Source organism: Manacus vitellinus, unplaced genomic scaffold (assembly GCF_001715985.3).
Source record: "Manacus vitellinus isolate BGI_N305 unplaced genomic scaffold, ASM171598v3 scaffold_19_pilon, whole genome shotgun sequence".
In the NCBI taxonomy this organism is placed as follows: domain Eukaryota; kingdom Metazoa; phylum Chordata; class Aves; order Passeriformes; family Pipridae; genus Manacus; species Manacus vitellinus.
The window spans coordinates 9824672-9846780 of record NW_021939395.1 but is presented as its reverse complement, the minus strand read 5'-3'; the positions used below and the strand labels follow the sequence as shown (position 1 = coordinate 9846780).

The 22109-nt window shown below is 44.9% G+C and overlaps 1 protein-coding gene across 1 annotated transcript in view; it reads left to right on the top strand.

The window, feature by feature from the left end:
- Positions 1-22109, top strand: part of DOCK11 (dedicator of cytokinesis 11) — a 59536-nt gene that overhangs the window by 29014 nt on the left and 8413 nt on the right. Inside the window, exons 30-47 of the mRNA XM_029959200.1 lie at positions 1806-1984; positions 3936-4052; positions 4730-4805; positions 5105-5208; positions 7218-7329; positions 7453-7519; positions 7980-8027; positions 8230-8295; positions 8539-8672; positions 9302-9417; positions 11030-11167; positions 15522-15704; positions 16326-16439; positions 18087-18302; positions 18387-18444; positions 19243-19349; positions 20329-20451; positions 21290-21403. Coding sequence (XP_029815060.1) covers positions 1806-1984; positions 3936-4052; positions 4730-4805; positions 5105-5208; positions 7218-7329; positions 7453-7519; positions 7980-8027; positions 8230-8295; positions 8539-8672; positions 9302-9417; positions 11030-11167; positions 15522-15704; positions 16326-16439; positions 18087-18302; positions 18387-18444; positions 19243-19349; positions 20329-20451; positions 21290-21403 — 2072 coding nt within the window. The remainder of the gene's footprint in view (positions 1-1805; positions 1985-3935; positions 4053-4729; positions 4806-5104; positions 5209-7217; positions 7330-7452; positions 7520-7979; positions 8028-8229; positions 8296-8538; positions 8673-9301; positions 9418-11029; positions 11168-15521; positions 15705-16325; positions 16440-18086; positions 18303-18386; positions 18445-19242; positions 19350-20328; positions 20452-21289; positions 21404-22109) is intronic.

Here is a 22109-nt window from a genome sequence, read left to right as displayed (position 1 = left end):
GACAGGCATGATGACAGAGCACATTCCAGCAACCACATCCCATTGAGTTGGAGAGTTGCATGTTGGAGCAGTTTCTCTGAAACATCTCAGCTAATTCTGTGTTGGTGGTGTGTGTCCCTTCTGCTGTACGTGGGGACATCAGCCAAAGCAAGCCCCAAGCTTGGCCTCACAGCCAGCAGCTTGCAATTGGTTTTGCAATCCTGTGATAGGAAAAAACCCAAGGGATTGACAGAAGATGGGAGTTAAGGAATAGCCTTACAAATAATATTTAAACATGACGTACAGTCCTGTTTCTCCAAGATTTAGAGCATTACTTGTTCCTGTTTATTTTTGCCGTCTTTTTATTTGTCCCTTTTCTTTTTACACATGAATTAGATTTTTTTTCATTTGCTGTGGAACGGTTCACTTCAGTAGGTAGGTCCAACTGGAATGACCAAATCCTCTAATGTCAAATTAAATATACACCTTCGAATCAATTAGCTTGCATTCAACTAATGAAATAACCATATTGTGTGACAATTAGGCATTTGCTAACATGACTAACAATGAAAGCTAGATAATGTTCCAGATTGCTTTCTCTTTCCTCTGAATCACAGTTTCACAATTCAGTAAATGCTACTTATGAATCAATGAACCCAAAAATATTTTTTGCAGCCACGGAGCTGTTGTAACCCTTTGGCTGGAATTTTCAAAGCTATGTGTATGCACCCTGCCTTACCACAGAAAAACTTTCACACATGTTTTCAAAAAAAAGGTCTGAGCTGAGCACAGCTCTAATTCGGTGTATGGGTTGTCTGACAGAGATAATGGTGTCAGGACAAGGTCATTCATAGCAGCCCAAGTGCACACACACCCTGCACTGAAATCTCTGACTGTTGGTTCTCTGCTGCACTATCCAGGCACATCCATGGAAGTGATGCCTTATCCTTGTAGCACCCACTCCTTTGATTACAGAATATAGCCTGACTCTGTGTGAGATGCAGGGTAGAAGTTAAGTTAACCAAGGTAATCAGATATTGAGCTGCCTTTCTCCTGGGAGTCAGCACATCTTCTAAGGAGCTGTTTTCAATATTTGCTGGTGGGAAGCTGAGGGAATCTCACAGTTTCTGACAAGCAGCTGCCTGGAGCTCTACCCCAGCTCCCCAGCCCATGCAGCTGCCCAGCTGTGCAGACTGATGGAGGATGCAGTACCGAGCACTTGGCACCTGCTCCTCGTTTGCATCCCTATCCCAGCAGGAGTATTTGCCTTTGCTCTGCTCTCTAACATGGAGAGAAGGAATGCAGATTTCATGGTGGATGTGGAATGAGCTACAGAGCAGCACTCCAGGGCTGGGTGTCCTAAACCCACCATCTCCACTGCCCATTCCCACGCTCACAGATGCTTGGTGGAGGTTGGCACTCCTGCAACGTGGGTAGTTTGGGGATTTACAGGATAACCGCCAGTCGGGAGCAAAGCAGCCCCAAGGAACTAAGTTGTCCTGTCTTTCCCCATTTCATCCATCTCTGCCTTTACAAATTACTCACTGGAGAGGTAAGCTTTGCAAAGCATCACTCTGCAGAAATCCTTCCTTCAGGTGCTGCTGAAACAGAGAGGGCTGCAATTAATAAACCTGAACTGGAAGATACCAAATTATTTAATATGACTTAGCTCAGTGGTGGAGAAAACTGTATGTTCATTTCAAGCGTTATTGAAAGATCAGTGCACTGTAGGAGAGAGTGATGAACCCTTCTGGAGGACTATAGTAGGTTAAGTGACCTTTTTCTCAAAACATTTTCCTTAACCATGTCCTTGCTGTTTCTTTCAGATGTAAATCTCGAGTACAGTTTAACTGATGAGTATTGCAGGCACCATTTCCTGGTGGGGATGCTGCTCAGAGAAGCCTCTGTTGCCTTGCAGGACAACTATGATATCAGATATACAGCCATCTCAGTCTTAAAAAATCTCTTGATCAAGCATGCCTTTGACAACAGATACCAGCATAAGGTCAGGCCTGTTTTGTTGTCTTTTTAACATAATGTTGTTGAACTCTATGAAAAAAAATGCACACATCAGACTTTTAGATATTGCATGGTGCACTAAGGGTAGACTCATTACTTTTTAGGAAAATGTTGTAAATAACTGATAGTTATGGTAGAATAGTAATAGCTCTGAGAAACCATCTAGGAACAAAAATAATGCAGTCAGATAACTACAGCCCCCTTATTCATCCTGAGTATTTAGGTAATAAAGCCCTAAGCCATTAAGGAACTTGAAAGTGTCATTAGCGAAGAGGTTGTTCAACAAAATTAGGCAACATCAATGATGTTCTGGTCTTGGGCTTAAATTCATATCCTGCATTAATATGCTATAATCAGGAAACAGAACTGATCTCTGTTACTAGTCAGCTGCATGTTTTCCTAATTAGTGACTCAGAGGAGAGGATCTCAGTTCTCATGAGACACTGGATTTCCGCTGGGTAGCTGTCAGTGTTCTTCAGGCAGAGGCTCTGAGTGTGGTAATGCTCAAAGAGCCTGGAGATGGGCTTGTTTTATCTTGGTGCTGCTCCCAGCTGACACAAAGGCCCTCAAAAGTGCCCGTCTACCTGTGCAGATGCTACCTGTCCTTGCTCTAGCCTGATAACATGCCCCTGTTTAGTGTTTAGGTCCTCAAATTGCTCCTAGGGTTTTTATTGGGACATGGATAACTTCCTGGCATGAAGGGTGGGAGGAGTGGCCGGAATGGGCCAGGAGCCAGCTCCTCTTCCCTCCCTTCTCTGCTTGTTTGAAGGGCTGAGTGGGAGGCGGGCTTGCTTTTCTCCTCCGTGGTGATTACACAGCCTGGAAACGAAACTGCAGCCCATGGCAGCTGGCAAGACTTGATATTTCAGGAGAGATTGCCACCTCCCTGCCAAGGCTGGGTCAGAGGCAGACTGTTCCTGCACTTCTGGGTGCCTGGAACCCCTCACACTAACTCAGGAGGTGTTTGCCCTCTCAGTGTGCAGCACTCTCCCTGACTTCCCAGAAACTCCACCTGTCTCACAGTTGTCCCATGGGGTATTTGTACATGTATTGTACTCCAGGGTATGTGACCAGGAAACTGTCTGGAGCCAGGGCAGGATGCTCAGCTGGTGTCCAGAGACACCAAAGCAAAAAATTACATCACAGGCAGGACAGACTGAGTGTGGCAGGGTCTGTTGGCACAGTCTTGCTCAAGCCAAGGAGACTCCATCTCTATCAATGGCCAAGAGGTTTTCTCATCCCATGAGTGTTTTCAAGATTTCTTTTATCTTTTGTTATACTGAATCACGAGAAAAAATGGATTCTTTTATCATTCAAAATGTTCCATTTAATTTGCAAGCCTTAAATTTCTTTCCATTTTTTTTGTAACTTTTCTGTCAAATCCAGAATAATAAATGTTTAACAAAAAATAATTGGATGTAAAGGAGGCCTCCATTTAGAAAATGTCAACCAGACCATTTTTTATATGTATCACTTAATCCAAATTAATCTGTTCCTACAAACTGTTGTCACTAGAAGCATTTGCTGTGGAGAATTCTCTACTGGAAGCAATAGCCAGCACCAGGCGTGGAACAAATGTTTCTGTTCCATTACTCTGAGGTGTTGTACTTAAAAATCAAACCATGTAAGTCAAGTAGCAGTTAAAGAGTTAGGAAATCTGGGATTTAGTTTGTCACACATCCTGTATGACTGGAAATGTTATTTAACCTCCAAAATCCCCGAGTGCCCCAAGCTTGTTGCTAGAAGGATAAAACCTCCCTGGCAGCTCTAGAACTGGAGATGAGAAGCCAAACCAACACATGTCCTCAAGATACCATATACAGTGTGTAAATAGACATATATATATATATATGTACATGTGCTTTGGCTCAAGAGTTTCCCTTTCTGAGTCCGTTGGAAACCTGGGCTTTTACCTGTGTTTTTCTCCCTGTTTTCAGAACCAGCAGGCAAAAATCGCCCAGCTGTACCTGCCACTCTTTGGGGTGCTCCTGGAGAACCTCCAGCGCGTGGCCAGTCGTGAGGCACTTTATTCCTGTGCATCCGCCTCCAGTCCCGTGAGTAAAGCCCAGTGATGCCTCTTTGCCCTCCCTGTCTGTCCTGCTCTCCCCACACGCCCCCTGTGCAACTTCCACTGCCTACAGCCAGGCTCAGCTTTAGAAAGAAGTGTGTTTTTCCACTCCCCACAGGCCCGTAAGGTGCTTGTTTCTTTTAATTTGGCTTTTCTGTGACTTAGTTCTGTCTGCAGAACTGGGTACAAGGACTCTCCCTTTTTTGACATGTTTAACATGTTTCTGTACAGTATGTGTAGCGCCCTGAGATGCGGTAAATCCCTCCAAGTGCAACAAGTTGACACAGGACTCAGCCTTGGACTCCAGCAACTGTCATGGGGAGTTGCCTCAGAGTTGTGTGTGGTTCCCAGGTGGCCTTAGCCTTGCAGACTAGACTTACCTCCTTGTTTGGGCCAAAAGAAAAATAAGACATTTGAGAAAAACAATTCAAAAAATGAAAAACAAAGGGGAAAACACTGCTGTGACTTTAATATCTTCTGCTATTCTTTCTACTCCTGAAGTTTTTGTTTCTTTTTTATGGAAGTAAGGATATCGATTTTTGTTTTCTACTGTGTTGTTTTTAAAAAGTACTCTAATTTGCCTTTTTGTATTGCATTATTCTCTTCTGTAAGAGAATAGGTGTAACCTTCTGTTGGTCACAAAAACCATATATTGCTTTACAGGCATCCAGGGATGAATTCATATGCAGTTTTCCATCCCCCTCAAATAGATCCAGCCTGATTGCAGACAAAGATCCAGGTAAATTTAATTTTTCTAAATTTTAGCACTCCCATTTATTTTTAACACAACTGTTATAAGCCCGAAAAACCCAAACCCTGTTACCCCAAGCCCGAAACAGTCATCTCCTGAAAGACTCACAGAGTCTACCTGTTTTTCCATGGATGTGGTGTCACCCCAACTGTCCTTTCCAGATTTGTCCTTTTGCAGCTTTTGACCATCAGTGCTGTCTGAATTGTGTCCTCCACTCTCTGTCTGTGCTGCACTGATGAGTGCTGGTGCAAAGGGCTTAATCGTGGGGTCTGGGTTTTTTTTTTCAGCCTGTGGAGCAGCCCTTCCAAATGGCCACGCAATAAAGCGAGAGGACTCAAAAGGATCCCTGAACTCGGAGGGGGCAACCAGTTCCCCGGATCAGAGTGAAACAGTAATGTATCAGGAGCTGGAAATAACAGCGCTCACTGCAGCAGTCTGCGGGAGGTTTTAAATAAGGGGGAGGGAAAAGGAGTTCCCTGTGTTAATGGTCTCCAAAGCCAGCTTATAGATCTCTCTGTTTGGAAACAAACAGATTGATGTTTACCAGAGGAGGTCAGAGTCACTGGTCTGGTATGCTTTCCCTCTTCAAACATCCCTGAGCCAAAAATAGAACTGTTGACAAATTACTTGTTAAAGATGAAAGGCAAAATCTGTGTGGAAAATCTCTACTCCCATGGTGCATTTATCCATACTCAGACATTCTCCCTGTGTGTGGATGGGTCTGAGCCTGGCCAGAGTCCAGCATCCAGTGCTGGGAACTGGTTTCCATGCATGTCTGGGAAACAAAGCACTGTGATGTGAGATTGCCAGTGACCACTGACTTAAGATGAGCTGTTTGATGAAAAACCAGCACAGGCCAATAACCACAGGCCCAAACTTGCAGAAGGTGACTGCAGTCACTCCACAAAGAGCTCTGACCCCACTATTTGGACAGGGTGTACTTTCTTCTTGGCAGATTGCACACATGGAAATCAGGTATTTGTGCAATCCAGCCCCTGGTTTTCCTCAAGGCGCTTTCCAAATGCCTGGGTTGGCGTGAATCATTGATCCATTTTCAAAAAGTTTGGCCCTTGCAAGGCAAAGATTATCTGGGCTCCTGGCTGTGTCCTGACATGCTTAGCAGAGGTGGGGCCTTGCAAGCTCTTGTTCATAAATCACAGAGCTACAAGACCAAGTATAGCAAACACTTGACTATCAAACTGTTCAGCAAAGCCCTGAGCATGTGCTTCACTGTTGCTGGTGGTGTTGAGGTGTTGCAGAAAGCAATATCACTTGCAGCTCAGCTCTTCCCCCACGGCCAGATATCCTCCTCTGTGCCCTTGGAGGTACACTTTTCAGAGTTGTTGAAAAAGGCTTTTCTGTTAGGGAATGTAATATCCACAAAACCACATAAAAGCAATGCCACGTGGAGGGGCACAGCTTCAGTGCTGCTCTGCAGAGGCAGACAGGTTGCTCTGTGCCTGTTGCCCTGGAGTGAATTGTGTGCTGACTTGATAGTTTGGCACGGTCAATAGCAAAGCTCTGGCTATAGCACACATCTCCAACTCTAAAATGATTGTTTATTTCTGCTTTATTATGACTCACATCCACAGCTTTTCCCAGAATAAACAGCAAATGAGATCTGTGGATCACTCTCCAAACATGTGACGCACAGTTTTAGGATAAGTGTCCTGCTTAAGGCTTAATTGTATCCATTTGTTGGAGGATGCAGCTAGGGCAAGCACAGAGAATGCAAAATAAAATTGGTATAACCTTAAAAGTGATGTTTCCCACCACACAGTGCCCAAGACTTTCCCACATAAATTGACCCACCAACAGGATTTCATTTATTTTGCCTAAATAGGAGTAGTATTTTGCCTAAGTAGGAGAAAATCAGAATACTTCCAAAAATCATGGGGGAGAAAAAAAAGTCTTAAGCTGAAATTTCCTCCTTTTTTAATAACTGACTTTTTGTTTTGAAGTGTATGCCTTTAACAGAAAGTTAGATTCTTGCTTTAAACTGTGATAGCCAAAGAACTCTTTTGTTACAAGAACTGTCTTTAAAAACATCTGGGAGTTTAGATGCTGCAGAGAGCAGGGGAAGTGAAATCAGACTGTTGTGTGTTTTGCCAGATAAGACCTCATTCCCTGCCCAGACATTTGTTTTTCTGGGCAGAGAAGCGTTCAGTCGTGTGTCCGGGATTTCCAGGCGGGATGGGCAGCAACCCCAAAGGATGAGCTGTCTCCAAAACATGGTGCTGTGGGGTGCTCAAGTTGGTGGGCAGGGGGGAATGGCAGCACATCTGATGTGTGCCGGGTTCACTGTGCTCATGCTGCCCAGCATCTGGCCCCGCACTCTGCTTGGGCACAGCCCAGGGACCCAGGACCGTGGTCCTCCATGTCACATCTGTGTCCCAACAGGCCCGCAGAAGTTCCATGAGGAGCAGTGTGTCACACTGCAGCCGGCTGGACCAGTTTGAGATCCGGACGCTTCTGATGTGCTACCTCTACATTGTGAAGATGATCTCTGAAGGTTGGTGACTCCTGCTCACTGGGGGCAGCCAGAAGCACAAGGGACCATCACTGGCAGTTTTGGTCTGTAAGGTCCCTCTTTGAGATTTTAAATCTCAGTGCACTGCTTTTCTTTTTCTTTCAGATACTCTTTTAGCATATTGGAACAAATTCTCCCCCCAGGAGCTGATCAATGTCCTTGTGCTTCTGGAGTGAGTATCATGAGGTGGCTATTCAAACACTGCACCTTCATGTGGTCGGTACTGGCTAAGGAGGAGACCACAGTGCACTCACTGCCCTGTGCAACACTAGGGGTGTCTGTTCAGTTGTAATGAAATGCTCTTCCTCCCTCTGAGGAGAAATAATTGTATATTGAGGGAGCACAGTGAAGTGACAGTGCCCTGTGCTCAGCCTGGGCTATGTCCCACCATGTGTGAACAAGCAGGGCTCACAGCACAGCCTCCACATTGCAGTGGGTTTGGTGGAACGGATGGATGAGAAGACAGGGCTGTGCCACAGGGTTTGGAAGCTATGGGTGTGAGGTCAAGTGACTTGTAAATACAGATACAAACCCTCATGCACAGAGGAGTGTGTCTGCAGGCCAGAACAATGTTCTGGATCATTCCTGATCTGCAGGATCTCTAACAGATATGTATTTCGCTTTCTTCCTAGGGTGTGTTTATTTCACTTCAGATACGTGGGCAAGAGGAATATTGCCAGGTACTGCCTTCCTCCATCAGGTGCCAGAGTGTGGGTGCTGTCCCGGTGCTCCCTGCCACAGCTGAGGCAGGAAGGGCGCATGCACGCCCACGCTGGGCAAACCCCAGCTGGCAGGAAGCCCGTGGGGCCGGGGCTCTGCTCAGCACTGTACTGTGAGCAGGGGCCCTGCATCTCAGCACCCTGCCCCTTCCCTCCCCTCCAGCTCCTGCATGCGATCCCCAGGCCCAGGCGAGCGCAGGTTGGCAGTGTCCCCCCCAGCTGGCTGCAGGTGAGACACGAGTCACAGCTCCCTCCCTGCTTCCCGAGCAGCAGCACTGCTCTTGCAGTAGCTCTAGGGCCGTCTGGAGCAGGCAAGATCATCCTAGCCTGGTCAGTCCCACTGGGATTGCCCAGGATAAACCAGATCAGTGTGTTGGAGGGAGGAGGTCTCCATCCTGGTGCCTCACGTAATCCTATAGTGGTGTGGCTGCTGTTGCTGGTCCAAACCCACAGTGTTTGCTTCCCCTTGCAGGGTGCATGATGCCTGGTTATCCAAGCACACGGCAGCAGATAGGAAATCCCAGACAATGCCAGCTCTCCGCAGCAGAACCGGGGTGCGACTCCAGCACCTGGGCAGCTTGGAGACTTCCTTCACACTCAACCACAGTACGTACAGCAGGGTGGGATGGGTCTGTGGAGTGTTAGCCTGATGAAAACTCCATGCAGCCGTTTTCCACTTGCTGCTTGTTGCTTCAGGATACTCAAACTCTATGGAGTTACAGTGGTCACCATTCCTCCCTGCAACGTTCCTAATTGGGTGGGGGTGATGTTTAAACCAATCCCTAAAAATCACTACTGGGACTTAGGACTTGTGTGACTTTTTCCTCTTGCCTATCTTGACTCAGCTTCTTGGGTAGTGAGCAGGGCAGGCAGGAGAGCTGCCCTGCACAGACCTGTGCTGGAATCTGCTCTCAACTGTTCCATGTGGGTGAATTTCGTCCCATTGAAGCACTTTGCCATTTCTCCTTCGTGGAGACAACTTGGACAGCTCATTGTCTGTCTGGCTTTAAAGACAGTGATATTAAGGGGTAATACTGATACTGGTTTTCTCTCTTGGCATCAGGCTGAGGCAGCTTCTCTGAATGGAGCTGGCAAATTCTGCATCTTACTATTCTTGCTTTATCTCCCAAACCCAGTGAACTGCAAGGGGAGAACCTTGTCTATATCCGCATTTAGATCTTGTGGGAGTTGGAGTGTTGAACACTGTTTCCTCCTGATTTTCTCTTTGCCCACAGATGCAGGCACCTCAGAAGCAGATATTGTGCACCAGGCGTTACTGGAGGGCAATATTGCCACCGAAGTGTGCCTGACAGTCCTGGACACCATCTCTTTTTTCACTCAGAGTTTCAAGGTCAGCACTGAAATCAAAAATCTTGTAGAAAAGTGTGCTGTATTTCTGATTTTGTGTGGATTTTGGTGATCCCTTCTCCTAGAGTGGAAGAATATGGAAGGCTTTACAAAAGCAAATCATTTGCATCTTGTTTATTTTTCAAACACTGAGTGTTTCACAGGGTCTTAGAGTAATTATGCCCTTATGCAATCTTGCTGTTTCTTCAAAACTGCAAGATGTTATACCATGACTGTAAACATTACAAAAATAGAATAAGAGGAAATGTACATCATGTAGAAAGGAGGACTAGAGGAAAGGGAAATGAAGGTTCAGCATTTTTAAAATGGTCACTCTTTTCTGCCATGAATTCCTAGAAACAAGTCCCAAATTTCTTTGAATCTCTACACGTTAATGTCTCTGGGGCTGAGGCATTCCTGCTGTGGCTACCAGTGCAGACAGGACCAGTACCACCATATGAATCATCCTTCATATGATGATTCCCGCTCCTGGCCGTCATTGCCATCTACAAAAACCAAAGCCTCTGTGGTGAAGAGAACCCCAGACTGGCAGCAAAATACTGTTCCAGAAGTGCTCTTCCCGAAATGTAGTCAGAGGAATCCTGCATGTAGCAATGTGTCTGCATAATGTCACAAGAGCAACTCCGGATTTCAGAGCAAGCACGATAAAGATTTCCTTTTTAGATGAATTGAACAACATGAAGAGAAGTGCTTCATAACCTCTGCTTCTGTTGCAGAGCCAAAAAGCCATCCTGGTGTATACATTAAATTACTCCTTAGAAGTTTGGTAGCAGCAAAAGGATTTCAATGATGCAAGGGTTAAAACTTGCTTGACTTTCTCAGTTGCCTCTTTTTGAATATGGCTGAACTGCAAAACAATGTGATTTTCAAACCACAGGACAGACTGGATTCCCTTCCGCTTTAATGGGCTTCTGCTTCACTTTTATGGTCACAGGGTGTTCCTGCACAGAAGTGGGCTCTGTGCTGCAGCAACAGGGCTGGTGCTGCTCTTGCTGCCGAGCAAATGAGCTCAGTTTAAAAGTCTGGATCCTAAACTTACCCTGTGACAAAGGTGTGTACAAAGTGTCAAAAGACAAGTAGCTCCATTTTACCGTATCTCCAGATGATGCAAACTTCCAAAATTTGGAGGGAACAAGGGAAGTGTACTGGTTTCCTACAGCTATGAATCTACCCAGTGAAAAGATGTCATAGTCTTTTTTTTTCTCTCTCTCTTTTGGGCTGCAAATGAAACAATTTTCAAGGCAAATAAAAAGAAATGGAGAAAACCAATGTGATAGTTATGTTGTTAACAGCATGTTTTATTTCAAATAACTAGGCAATCAGTGAAAGTTGTACAGGCTATTGACTTAGGTTTTGGAATTAGTGATACAGAAGTGATAAAATATTTTTGTTTTATTCTCTGCTATAAAAATAGCCTCTGACTAAGTACTGTAGGTTTGTAGTGATTGTCATATTTTATTGATTGTACTTTTACTGAGGGCCCTGTTCCTTATCTGGCTTAAGAATTGATGTGATTAATTATGCAAAATTATCTCTGTTATTTCCAGCTTCAGGCATAACATTTCTAAGAAGTAAATTCTCTCATTGCTTTACAGACCCAGCTTTTAAGCAATGATGGCCACAATCCACTTATGAAGAAGGTTTTTGATATTCATCTGGCTTTTCTCAAAAACGGGCAGTCAGAAGCAGCTCTTAAGCATGTGTTTGCCTCTCTGAGAGCTTTCATTAGCAAGGTATGTAATACATGACAATAAGGGTGTAGGAGAACTTATAAGTACGGCAGAAAAGGCCAGTAGGCTTAAACTCCTAATATTTTGGAGAAGTGTTTTAGAAAACCAGTTAACCTGGGCTGTTTTTTAAGTCAGTGAAGTCCTCCAGTTATTTATTATTTGGTGGATATCAGGAAGCAAAAGGAGAAATCATGAGGAGTTCCCTCACTTGCCTTGGTTACAAAGATTAGCCTCTGTTCAACCAAAAGCTGGTGCTTGAGTCTTTGCCCCAAACTAACTATGCTGACAGTGCTATTGCTTGAATAATACTTGCTCTGACAGGCAGCTCCTCACCCACTGGATTCGAAAGAAGTTAGTACTTGCTGAACCTCTTTCCGTGCTTTTCTGAGCCCTGGTAGGCAGTGAAGCTGTTTAATCCCCCACGCTCAAGCAGTGACAAAGCCACAGCAAACTATGAAAGAGCAGTGACTGATGCTATGAAAAAAGCAGTGAGTGATGACATTTCCCTTTGTGCTTGTCGAAACCTGCCACCTCTCATAAGTACGTCTTCAAAACCCAATATACCTGTGAACGCCATTCCTTCCAAGCTGCACAGTTATCACGAATGCAAAGTTAATTAAAACCTCTCAAATCCCGCGGACACAACACTTCATTAATGAGGAAAATCCATTGCAGCCAGGCAGAGCACAGTATGTGAGCGATAAGCAGCAAATGGTAACTTCCAAAGGAGCTCTTTGCACTAGGTGCTGAGCAAAGTCTGATTAAATAAAGAGACTGCTAAGCTGTTTTTCAGAGGTGGAAAAAGTCTGTGCTATGTATGTTTTCCTATAACCCCACAGCAAAGCTGAAAGCTAGTATGAGTCTAGGGCTGAATATTGGCTTGTGCTAAGCAAACATGTGAGAAGCAGAAATGCAGAAGTCTTGCTGGCTCCCTGTCTGGCTCCAGACATTGTGGTCTTCCACAAGGTGTTTTTCCATGGGGTTTCTTAAAGCCTGCTAGTTGGCAACTGGCAGTGGCAGGAATCGCTGAGTTTTTCTGCAGGGTCCAGTGCATGTTTACTGCTCTACCTTTCTGTTGATTTTTCTGTGTGCCTGTGATCTCTGTAGCCTCGAGGTCCATCCTGATGCAGATCTGCACACACCCCACCTTTCCTCTTAATAGTCAAAAGTTTGTTTAGCCAGAAATATTTGTTCTGTGCCTATAGCAAATAAGAGACATTCCTTGCCTTCCCGGCGCGTTTTCTGGGAGTTTTTTTTAAATGTGAAGCCAAACCTGCACACCTGTTCAATTTTATCTCACTGTCATCCTTCAAAGCCTGGAGGCCCTCAGGGGTTCCACACTTGCTTTCCAAAATGCTGATGACAGCAAGGCAGGCTGCATGCTTGGCTACTGCAAGGATGGGCAGTGGGATTGTTTCCTTGGATTTATGCCAACCTGAATCCATGCTCAATTTGGCATCATGGGTCTTTAAAGATATGAAAGATTGATTTCAGCTAATTTCTCACATTTCCCCTATAACAGGACACGGGTTGCTTCTGTAAGAGCAAGATATGAGCCCAGCAGATAGTATCTATAAGGAAGTGTTTTCTTTGCCAACTCCATAACCACACAAGTCCCAAACTTCCTTCTAAGTCCTCTCAAGGGTTCTTTTAAGGGCTAAAGTGGTGTGGGGGGAAGGGTGGGTCATCACTGCACTTCATGACAAGTGCAACGATAGAATGTGTTCCTGCAAGTTTGTTTTGAAGTACGAATGCTGCTTTGTAACTCCAAGAAAAGCAAGAGTGAGTTGTGCCTTTGACAGGGTTAGAAAGGACAATTTGTCATTTTTATGGCCTTCTATGGTAGCTATAATTACAATGAAGAAAATCCCCCTCTTATCTGGGGTCACAGCAAATGGTTACTGGAGGGGAAAAACCTTCTGAAATTTATTCCACATCCCAAAATCTGTCTTAAAAATAGCTTTCTTTCTGCATTACATCTGGTTACTGGATAGGGAAAAGACCTTAAAAAAAATAAGTAAGAGATGTTGCAAGAAAGCAAAGAACAAAGACATTCTATAATTGTTTGCATCTTTAGTTTTGGTTTTAAAATGAATCTCGCTTGCATGCATGTGTGCTGGGAATGCAGGAAGAAAGCTGACTGTTTTACCAGCTGGGAAGAACCACCAAAACTAGACCGTTCTGGTTTCATACTCTAGGTTTTCTTAACAACTGATTCCTTCTGTTCAGAGCATCATTTACAGATAAATATATACACACATGCTTAGGAATGGTTTTAAATTAAAGGTTAAAAAGGAAAACATGCACAGAGGAGGGATCTGCCTTAAAGAGCAGCTCAGACACATGGATGTGAATCATGGAAACCCCATGTCTTGCCTGCCACTGTGGCTGTCCTGTCCTCACATCCCTTTTGTGCTGAGACCTCTCTGGGAGCTGGTTGCTGTGTTGACTCCTGCTCTGGTCCATCATATTAGGGCTGGATCAGAAATGGGCTCCTCCAGTGTTCACAGTCATCACACATGGGCCATTTCATGCTCTTTCCAGTGTGTTCTCTGGCCAGGAGAACCACAGGCAACACCTGGCCAAATCTCCAGCAGGGATACACCCATGGGTCTGCTGCCCTGAACCTGGCACCAGGAACCACTGCTGTGGCCAACTGTGGGCTAAACCCAGTGCTGAGCATGACCCCATCTCGCTGTGGGGGAAGGACTGCATTACAATGAGCAGCAGTTCCTTAGGAGCTCCTTTCCTGAATGCACACAAGATCCTCGTGGCCCTGCCTTACTATGATATTTATTTGCCTCTTTTCTTTCTCCCATTTTTCTTCTGAATATGTTTTTGGCTAGAGGCGGTGAACATCCAAGTATTTCATGTCTTCATTCTGGTTTTTAACCTCTGTGTGTGTGTATGTGTGATCCTAACAGTAGTCTTGCCAGCCACAGCTCCTAGATTCCCGTTTTGAGACCCTGTCACCAGTATGCCATGATGGTGGCCATGGCAGTACCCTACAAGCTTTCCTGGAACATATATACCTAATGCAAGGAGTAGAGGGCCACAGTAACAACTCCAGGCTCTAACTGGAGGGTGTGAGTGAATACTCTGACAGCATTTACTGTCATCTCCCATGGGCAGAAGGTAGTGGGGCAGATAGAAGTGCCCCATGAGTACCACTGGCTCTTAAGCAAACTGAACACGTCACTCCTCTAAACAGGGAAAACCACAGTTGCCTCTTTGTGCCAGGAAATTCCTTGGGGCTCATTGCCAGCTGCAGCAGGAAGGAGCAGAGTGCAGAAGGAGCAGAGTGTTGCTGTGCAATGCCCAAACAGCCTCCACTGCCTTGAGGAAGTGCTGGCATCACCCCTCTCCAGCAGGTCCCTGCAGAGGCGGCTGCGTGCCAGCACAAAACCCTTCCTTGTTCTGCTTCCCTGCACCCAGACCACTGTGGCTGGGGTGGAAGGAAGCTGAGTGTGGTGCTCCCTCCCCTCCAGCCACCACTCATGACCGCAGCCAGTGGGACACGCACTGGCATCCCCAGCTCCAGGAGCCCTGGAGGCTGCTGCCCACTGACCCACTGCATCCATCTGCTTTCCAGACATGGCTGAGCTTGCCCCCACAGCTGTGCTCAGCAGCAGGAGTTTGGTGAGGGCACAGATGTGCCACCAGGGTCTTCCCCATCTGCTTCCCTTCCCCCTGCTGCAGGTCTCTTTACCCTGCTGCTGACTGAGGGAGCTCACACTGTGGTTTGGCTTGGTCCTGCTGCTTCCTGGGGCAGGCTCCATCTGGGGGGACAGGGCAGGTCACTGTATTTTAGGCTCTCAGGGACAAACCAGTCTCTTGTTTGCATTCCCAAGGGTGCACAGGCATGATTTTAGACTTTTCTGAGGGGTGGAAGTAGCTGTGCAAGCATCACACATCATGTTTCCCGGAGAGGTTGGACTCCTGGGTGGGTTCTGATGGATTTTCTGATGTTCCATACAGCAGCCTTTGGTGGGAATGTCAATGGGACCTCTCCTCTCTGCCCCACTACTGGTGTTTATGGATTTTGTAAGAACATAACACTTCTATCCAATTTGGTGAGCATTTTCCAAAAACCCAAATAGTATCAGCAGGTGGGTTAGATGGACGTACGCAAGCACATCCCCAAGAAGTCTGACAGCAAAGTTCACATTGCTCTAGGAAACGTAGTTAAAAACAGGCCTCAAATTCATTCCCCCGAATACTTTCAGGCTCAGAATACTGGCAGAAGTTTTACTGAGGCTGACCAGGCTCAGTGTGTTGCCCTGTGTTCCTGCCCATCTGAGCCCTGTGGGTGCCATTTAGTGGTGTATTTTCTAATATTTGCATGTTTCTTGTGAAGTTTCCCTCAGCATTTTTCAAGGGAAGGGTGAACATGTGTGCTGCCCTCTGCTATGAGATCCTGAAGTGTTGCACTTCCAAGGTGTCCTCCACAAGGAACGAAGCCTCCGCTCTTCTGTATCTCCTGATGAGAAATAACTTTGAGTTCACCAAAAGGAGAACATTCCTGAGAACACATCTTCAGGTCAGTGACTTGAGAAAAGCTAGAGAGCAGCATGCCTCAGATTTAATGAATAGATATAGCAATTGTCACCTCATGTCTGCAGAGGATCTTGCTGTTGCCATATGGACAAAAATCCCCTTTCCAGTGACTGGCCCAGGCAGCTTTGGGTAAAATATACTGCAGTGAAGTACTCCAAGCTGTTGAATTTTTAGAGTCTCAGACAGAAGACACATCTCTGCCCCAGAGGCTGACTGGGATGGGGTGGAAAGGACAGCTGCCTTTGAGGCAGGAAAAGGGATTTCCTTGGAGCTGCTTTTTTGACATTGGTACTTTTTGAAGCAAATTTAGATAACCTAGTGGGACAGATGAATACCCTCCAGGTCGTAATGAATCACAGAAGAAGGTAGCTAACATACAAACAGGAGTTCGTATTACAATTGTTGGATAGTTCTGTTCAGCAAAGCAGTTTGGACCTCTGGGGAGTATTTGTCCTTGGGAGACCTGCCAGCAAAGGCACACCATCTGCTTACCAAGGCTTACATTGTGGGAAGGATGTGTTGTTTTCCTATGAACATTTTATTAACTGTGATAATAAAACTCGTTAGGGCTCATTTAAATAAAGCCCCTACTCTGTCCCAACAGATCATAATTGCAGTGAGCCAGTTGATAGCAGATGTGGCACTTAGCGGTGGGACAAGATTTCAGGACTCTTTGCTCATCATTAACAACTTTGCAAACAGCGACAGGCCTATGAAGGTGAGTTGAAGGTGTTACATCCCATCATGTGCTAGCAGCAAGGCTGGGGACAGACTCCAGGAAGCCATGATTAAGGATAGGGCTAATGGTTGGAACTGTAATTTAGAGGCTCAAAATGGGCTGCATTTGCTCAGTGAACTGAAGTGTTATGCCAACAGCAGCAGGGCCAGCTGCTCAGGCAGGTCATTCTCCGTCCGTGAGGCCTCACGCCAAGGGGAGGGAGCTCAGGTTATATTTTGCAGTGTGCTGCTTGCAAGGGTGTCCAAAGAACTTTCCAGGAACTTCCAGCTTTGAGAAAAATGACAAGGGAGGGTCTTATACTTCTGTTGCCTGAAGGTCATAATTAGCAGGAATTAATTTTAATTAACTGAGTGTCAGTAATGTTAAGAAAGCACTCTTATGGAGATTGCTGGTTGTATTTCTTTAGAAAATTATTGTCTGTCCTTGCACTAAGATTAGTAGTTTGTACCCAACCCACTGAGCAATTGCAGCTTCCTTCACTGCACACAGAGTAGCTGCCCAGGTAGGATAGGGGAAAATGGGAAGAGTCTTTACAGTTCCAGGACTATCCTATGACCTAAAAGTGGGATGGTGTTTGACTGTGATAAAAAACTTTATAGTTAGGATATTCCTGGTAAAAATCTCAGTTCTTTTCTGTGCACAGATGTTGATAAGGGTTTCACTGAGCCATACTTTGCTGCTCATAATTTACATTGCGAGATGATCATTATACCCAGTTTATGTTTAAGTGCAAGGGTCATTTCAACACACTGGAGGGGGTGCTATGCACAGCCACAGCAACAGCTAGGGAACAGGAGCCTAAGGAAAGGGAATGTAATCCAGGCTCATCACGGAGGAGGGAAAGCCGAGGGGGGACCTAACTGCTGCTTTCCACAGCAGGCAGGTTATAGAGACAAGGTCAAGCTCTTCTCAGAGGTGTGGAGTGCAGGACAAGAAAAAATGTGCATGTTGCTGCAAGGACAATTCCAGCTTTACTTAAAGTTATTTCCTAAGCACAGCCCTGGAGCAGGGCTCAGAAAGAAAGTGGGATTTCTGTCGTAGGAGATTATAAAACTCGGCTGGGCAAGCCTTGCTTTTACTCAGTGATGGCCCTGCTCTGAGCACGGAACCAGATCCGAGCCTGTGTTTCTTTCTCTATTGCATTCCTGTGGTGGGGAGCTCTACAGATGCTGTCAGTGCTTTAGGAATTGAAGAGTGACCACATCAGAGCCTAACAAGCCAGATGTTGAATAACATGCAAAATACTGGAGGCATGGTTTGTGGTCCCATCCAGGGACATTTGCATGCATGGAGCACTTCTGTATTGCTCCCAGACCAGTTCCTCAGGATGCCAAAGTACCAGACTCACTGTATTATGGGAACAGCCAACTTGGCATCCTGCACATGACCTGGAGAGACTGGCCATGTGTGTGCCACAACTGAAATGCCTCTAATTGTGTATGAAATACTGTACACTGTATGCAGTGTGAGCTCAAAAAGGAACAGTTAATTAGTCTTATCTCACATGTTCTCAGCTGTCTCAGATTGGCAGTACATGGAGTGTTGGCTAAAAGGTTAGTGATAGTCTTTCCTTGGCAAAGCCTGTGTTTTCTGTATTATCTTCTAATTAGATTTGTTTTGTGTCAGGCAACTGCTTTTCCTTCTGAAGTCAAAGATTTGACAAAGAGAATCCGCACGGTACTTATGGCTACTGCTCAAATGAAAGAACACGAGAAGGATCCAGAAATGCTGATAGATCTGCAGTACAGCTTAGCCAAGTCCTACGCGAGTACCCCGGAGCTCCGGAAAACATGGCTGGACAGCATGGCAAAGATACACGTGAAAAATGGAGACTTTTCAGAGGTGATTCATGTGATTAGAAACACGGTGCGCAACAGAGACAGATTTTCAGATGACATTTTAATAATGTCCCTTTGTGCTTTGCAGGCAGCCATGTGTTATGTGCACGTAGCAGCCCTCGTTGCAGAGTTTCTGCACAGGAAAAGTAAGTGTCTGCTCTTTGGGAGGCACAAGGAGGGGGATGATGCAGTGAAGGGGTTTCAGGGGACTGAAATATTTTTAAAGATAATTTTCTCTCGATTTGGTAAATGATTATTTTAGAGACAAGCTAGAAAAGAAAATAAATAATGCAATGGATAAAACTAGAAGATTACGAGTATTTTTTAAGAAAGGAATCCAATTGCTCATATTCAGGCATTTTCTAGGCTGGCCAGGTCTTCTTAGGCAACCACATTGGCATGGTGCTGAGTGAAATAAGAACTGACACATCGTGCCTTTGTTTAAAAGTTCACTTGTATCTCACAGTAGGAAATGGGCTCACAGGGGAAGCCCATGTTGAAAACTGATTGTCAATATGTTCATCAGAAGTACTGCTATAGGCAGTACAGAAAACTATAGAATAAAGCAGTCAAAATTCAGTCAAGAAATGAGACTGTAGCCAAACTATGCACATATATAAAGAACAATGAGAAAAAAAGGAGAGTGTTGTGGTTTAACACAAAACAGGAAGGAAGGATAGACTCGTGTGTTCTCACGTTACACCACATTGCAGATTTTCTTCTAAATATCTGTTCCACAGTTGATATATTGACTCCACTTCATATTTTCATGTAAGGGATTAATTGTTGAAGAGGACCCTTAACTTTTCAAAAAGTTAAGGCTGCATAGAACCTTGTTAAATGCACTGCCTTGGCTGGGAAAGTCTTCAGTACCCTGCTTAGGAGGCTTGGAGTCCCTCCAAATTCTCCACTTAGTGTTGGCTATTTGGTTTTGCCTGCTGCAGAACTCTTCCCCAGTGGATGCACTGCCTTCAGGAAAATCACTCCCAACATTGATGAAGAAGGTGCAATGAAAGAAGATGGTGGGATGATGGATGTACATTACAGTGAGGTGAGGTCCTGTACTATAGACTATAGGATATTTGATGGCTGGTTAGGATTTAGTTTTAGACATTGTTCATGTGAGCTCTAACATAAATTATAGCATGCACTGGCATCTGTAAAGAAGACTGTTGCACTGCAATTTCCCAAGAGAAATCTGCACTGAAGGATTTTCTGTGTATGATTCAGAAAGGCAAAACTGGTGTAAGTTCTTGATTCCTATGAAAGGTTTTTCGAGCATCGAGACTGAAAAAGCTGCACCACAACCTTTGCCTCCTCTGTTATGCAAATCCTGATTCTGCCAGCACAGGGCAGTGCAGCTGGGTGTGGTGTTTCCAAGGAGGGATAGAATGCAAGTCAACTTAGGTTGCCCTTGAGTTAGGGCTGTGCTGCAGGACAGCATGTTATCAGAACAATCCAGAAACCATAGCAGGGCACTGGGGAAGTGGGTGGATCCACCCATGAGTCATAAAGTCTCACAGTTACTTCTGCACCGTAGCTGTACAACTACATTGGGTGGGCCACACGTGGCTGAGCGAGGTGGCCCTGCAGCCCAGCTGCCCACTCCTCAAGACTAAGCTTGAGGGTCCTCAGCATCACATCCCACTGCTGTTGCACACATGTTGTTTGGACATGTTTCTTAGACATACACTTCTGACTCCCAGTGCTGTCATCTCTGTATTTTCCCAGAGTTTTGGCCTTCTCCTGAGGAGGTAGCTAAATAACCAGGACATACTTGCTGGCTATTGTGCTAACGATTGCTAAGAATTAATGAACTTTTTAAAAATAATTCATACTTTTTCTTCCCCCCCCCCTAAAATTTAGAATGCTTTTGGAAAGACTGGGAACACCCAGGATTTAAACTTAATTTCTTCTTAACTTAAACTGTGGCTACTTATCCTGGGACACAATAAAGTATCTGAAGTTAAAGTGGCTTTCTTTTCTAACTTTGACTGTTATTAACATCACCCATTTGGTTGCTCTTGTAGGAGGTCCTGGTGGAGCTGCTGGAGCAGTGTGTAGATGGCCTGTGGAAAGCAGAGCGTTATGAAACAATTTCTGAAGTTTCCAAACTGATCATTCCTATTTATGAAAAGCGGCGGGAATTTGAGGTGGGTATTTTGAAATTATCTGCATATAGCAGGTAATTTTCTAGATTGCTTCATTGCTGGTCGTTAAAGAAATTAGTGAAAGCAATGGTCTGAGAGGTAATTACCAAAGCTAAAGTTATGGGAGACTCATATTTAGTGAATAATTCCCACCTTCCTTCCCCTAAAATAAAACTTATCATCCCATATGCTCCTCAAAGCTGGATTCTTTTTGAGACTTGAGGTTCTTAAGGGTTAAAAACAGAGTGAGAACTCTTCAAAGGACTAGATCTGTAGGCAATTCGGTGGCAAGTGGAGAGGAAGGAAGGAAGTTGTTACCAGCCCTCTGCCTTGCTCCTTCCCAGTACCTGCTGTGACCTGTGCTATGGTGAGGCTGGGCCTCAGCTGCTGAGTAGTGTTACCCTTTCCCACCCTCTTCCATGACCCCTTCCACATCAGGACAGCATCCAAATATAACTGAAGCTAGGGAAAGTCTTGCCTTGATCTGTTGTTTTTTTTTTCATTATAAAGCTGTTTTTAATCAAAAAAATACTTCCTGCATAAAATATTGCAAACTTCTCTACTCATAAAAGCCAAGTCAGGGGGCACGCTGGGACAGTGCACTCAGTCTTCTCTCCAAGGGTAGTGGCTTTACTGCAGTCTGTGGTACCTTGCAGACCTGACACTAAGCATGTACTTAAGGCAGGTTTTTCAAGCAAAACTGCACAAGTTCAACCTCTTTGGAAATTCAAGTTTCAATTCTCCAAAGGATTGTGTTCAGATATCTCAGTAGCTTCCGGTGTTAACCAGAATGTCCTACTTGCAAAATCCTGTTTTAACAATGTCAAAATCTGATTTCCAGAAGCTTACTCAGCTGTACAGAACGCTCCATGGAGCATATGCTAAGATATTGGAAGTAATGCACTCAAGGAAGAGGCTCCTTGGAACCTTTTTCAGAGTGGCCTTTTATGGACAAGTAAGTATATACACTGGCTTGTCAGCTACCCCTCACCAGGCATCCTGGCCCCAAAAGCTGCTGCTCTGTCAGACCTGGAGCTTAAAAGTTCCTCTGTGGCAGCCACCAGCATGTCTACCTGAGCATTTTGGTATCACACGCCTGTGGTGAGGGTTTGTGTCTGTTCCAGGAGCACTTGACTTATTATCAAGTTTATGATTCTGCTGGTAGGCTTTTCATAAAACAGCTCAGCAGTTAGGAAATGGCTTATTGGGTTCAGAAAACACTGGGATATTTTTGTAACTATAGTTATTATAAGTTACACAATTTAGTGTGTATAATATATAACCACTAACAGTATATATACCCATAGTATATAAAAAGTAGTAGTAACAAACATTTTTTTTCTGCAGACAATTGCTGCTCCCTTCTACATGTTAGTAGAGTAAATGGTTATGGGAGAAGATGGAGACAAAACATGTATCAGTGTTGGTTACTCATGTGTAGAGATAGAGAGTATTGGAAAACTGAACAAGATCTGGGGCTTAGAGTCCCAGGAAGGGGCATGATCTTGTCATATCTGATGAAGTCTTCTGAGCTTGAAAGCAGTTGTGGTTTTGGGTTTTTTTTTATTCTACCTGTAGAAGTTAATCTAAAGTATGATACCCTCATGTCCTTTTTGTCCCTGAACAACCTACTTCTGCTTGTGGACCCATAACCGTGGGGG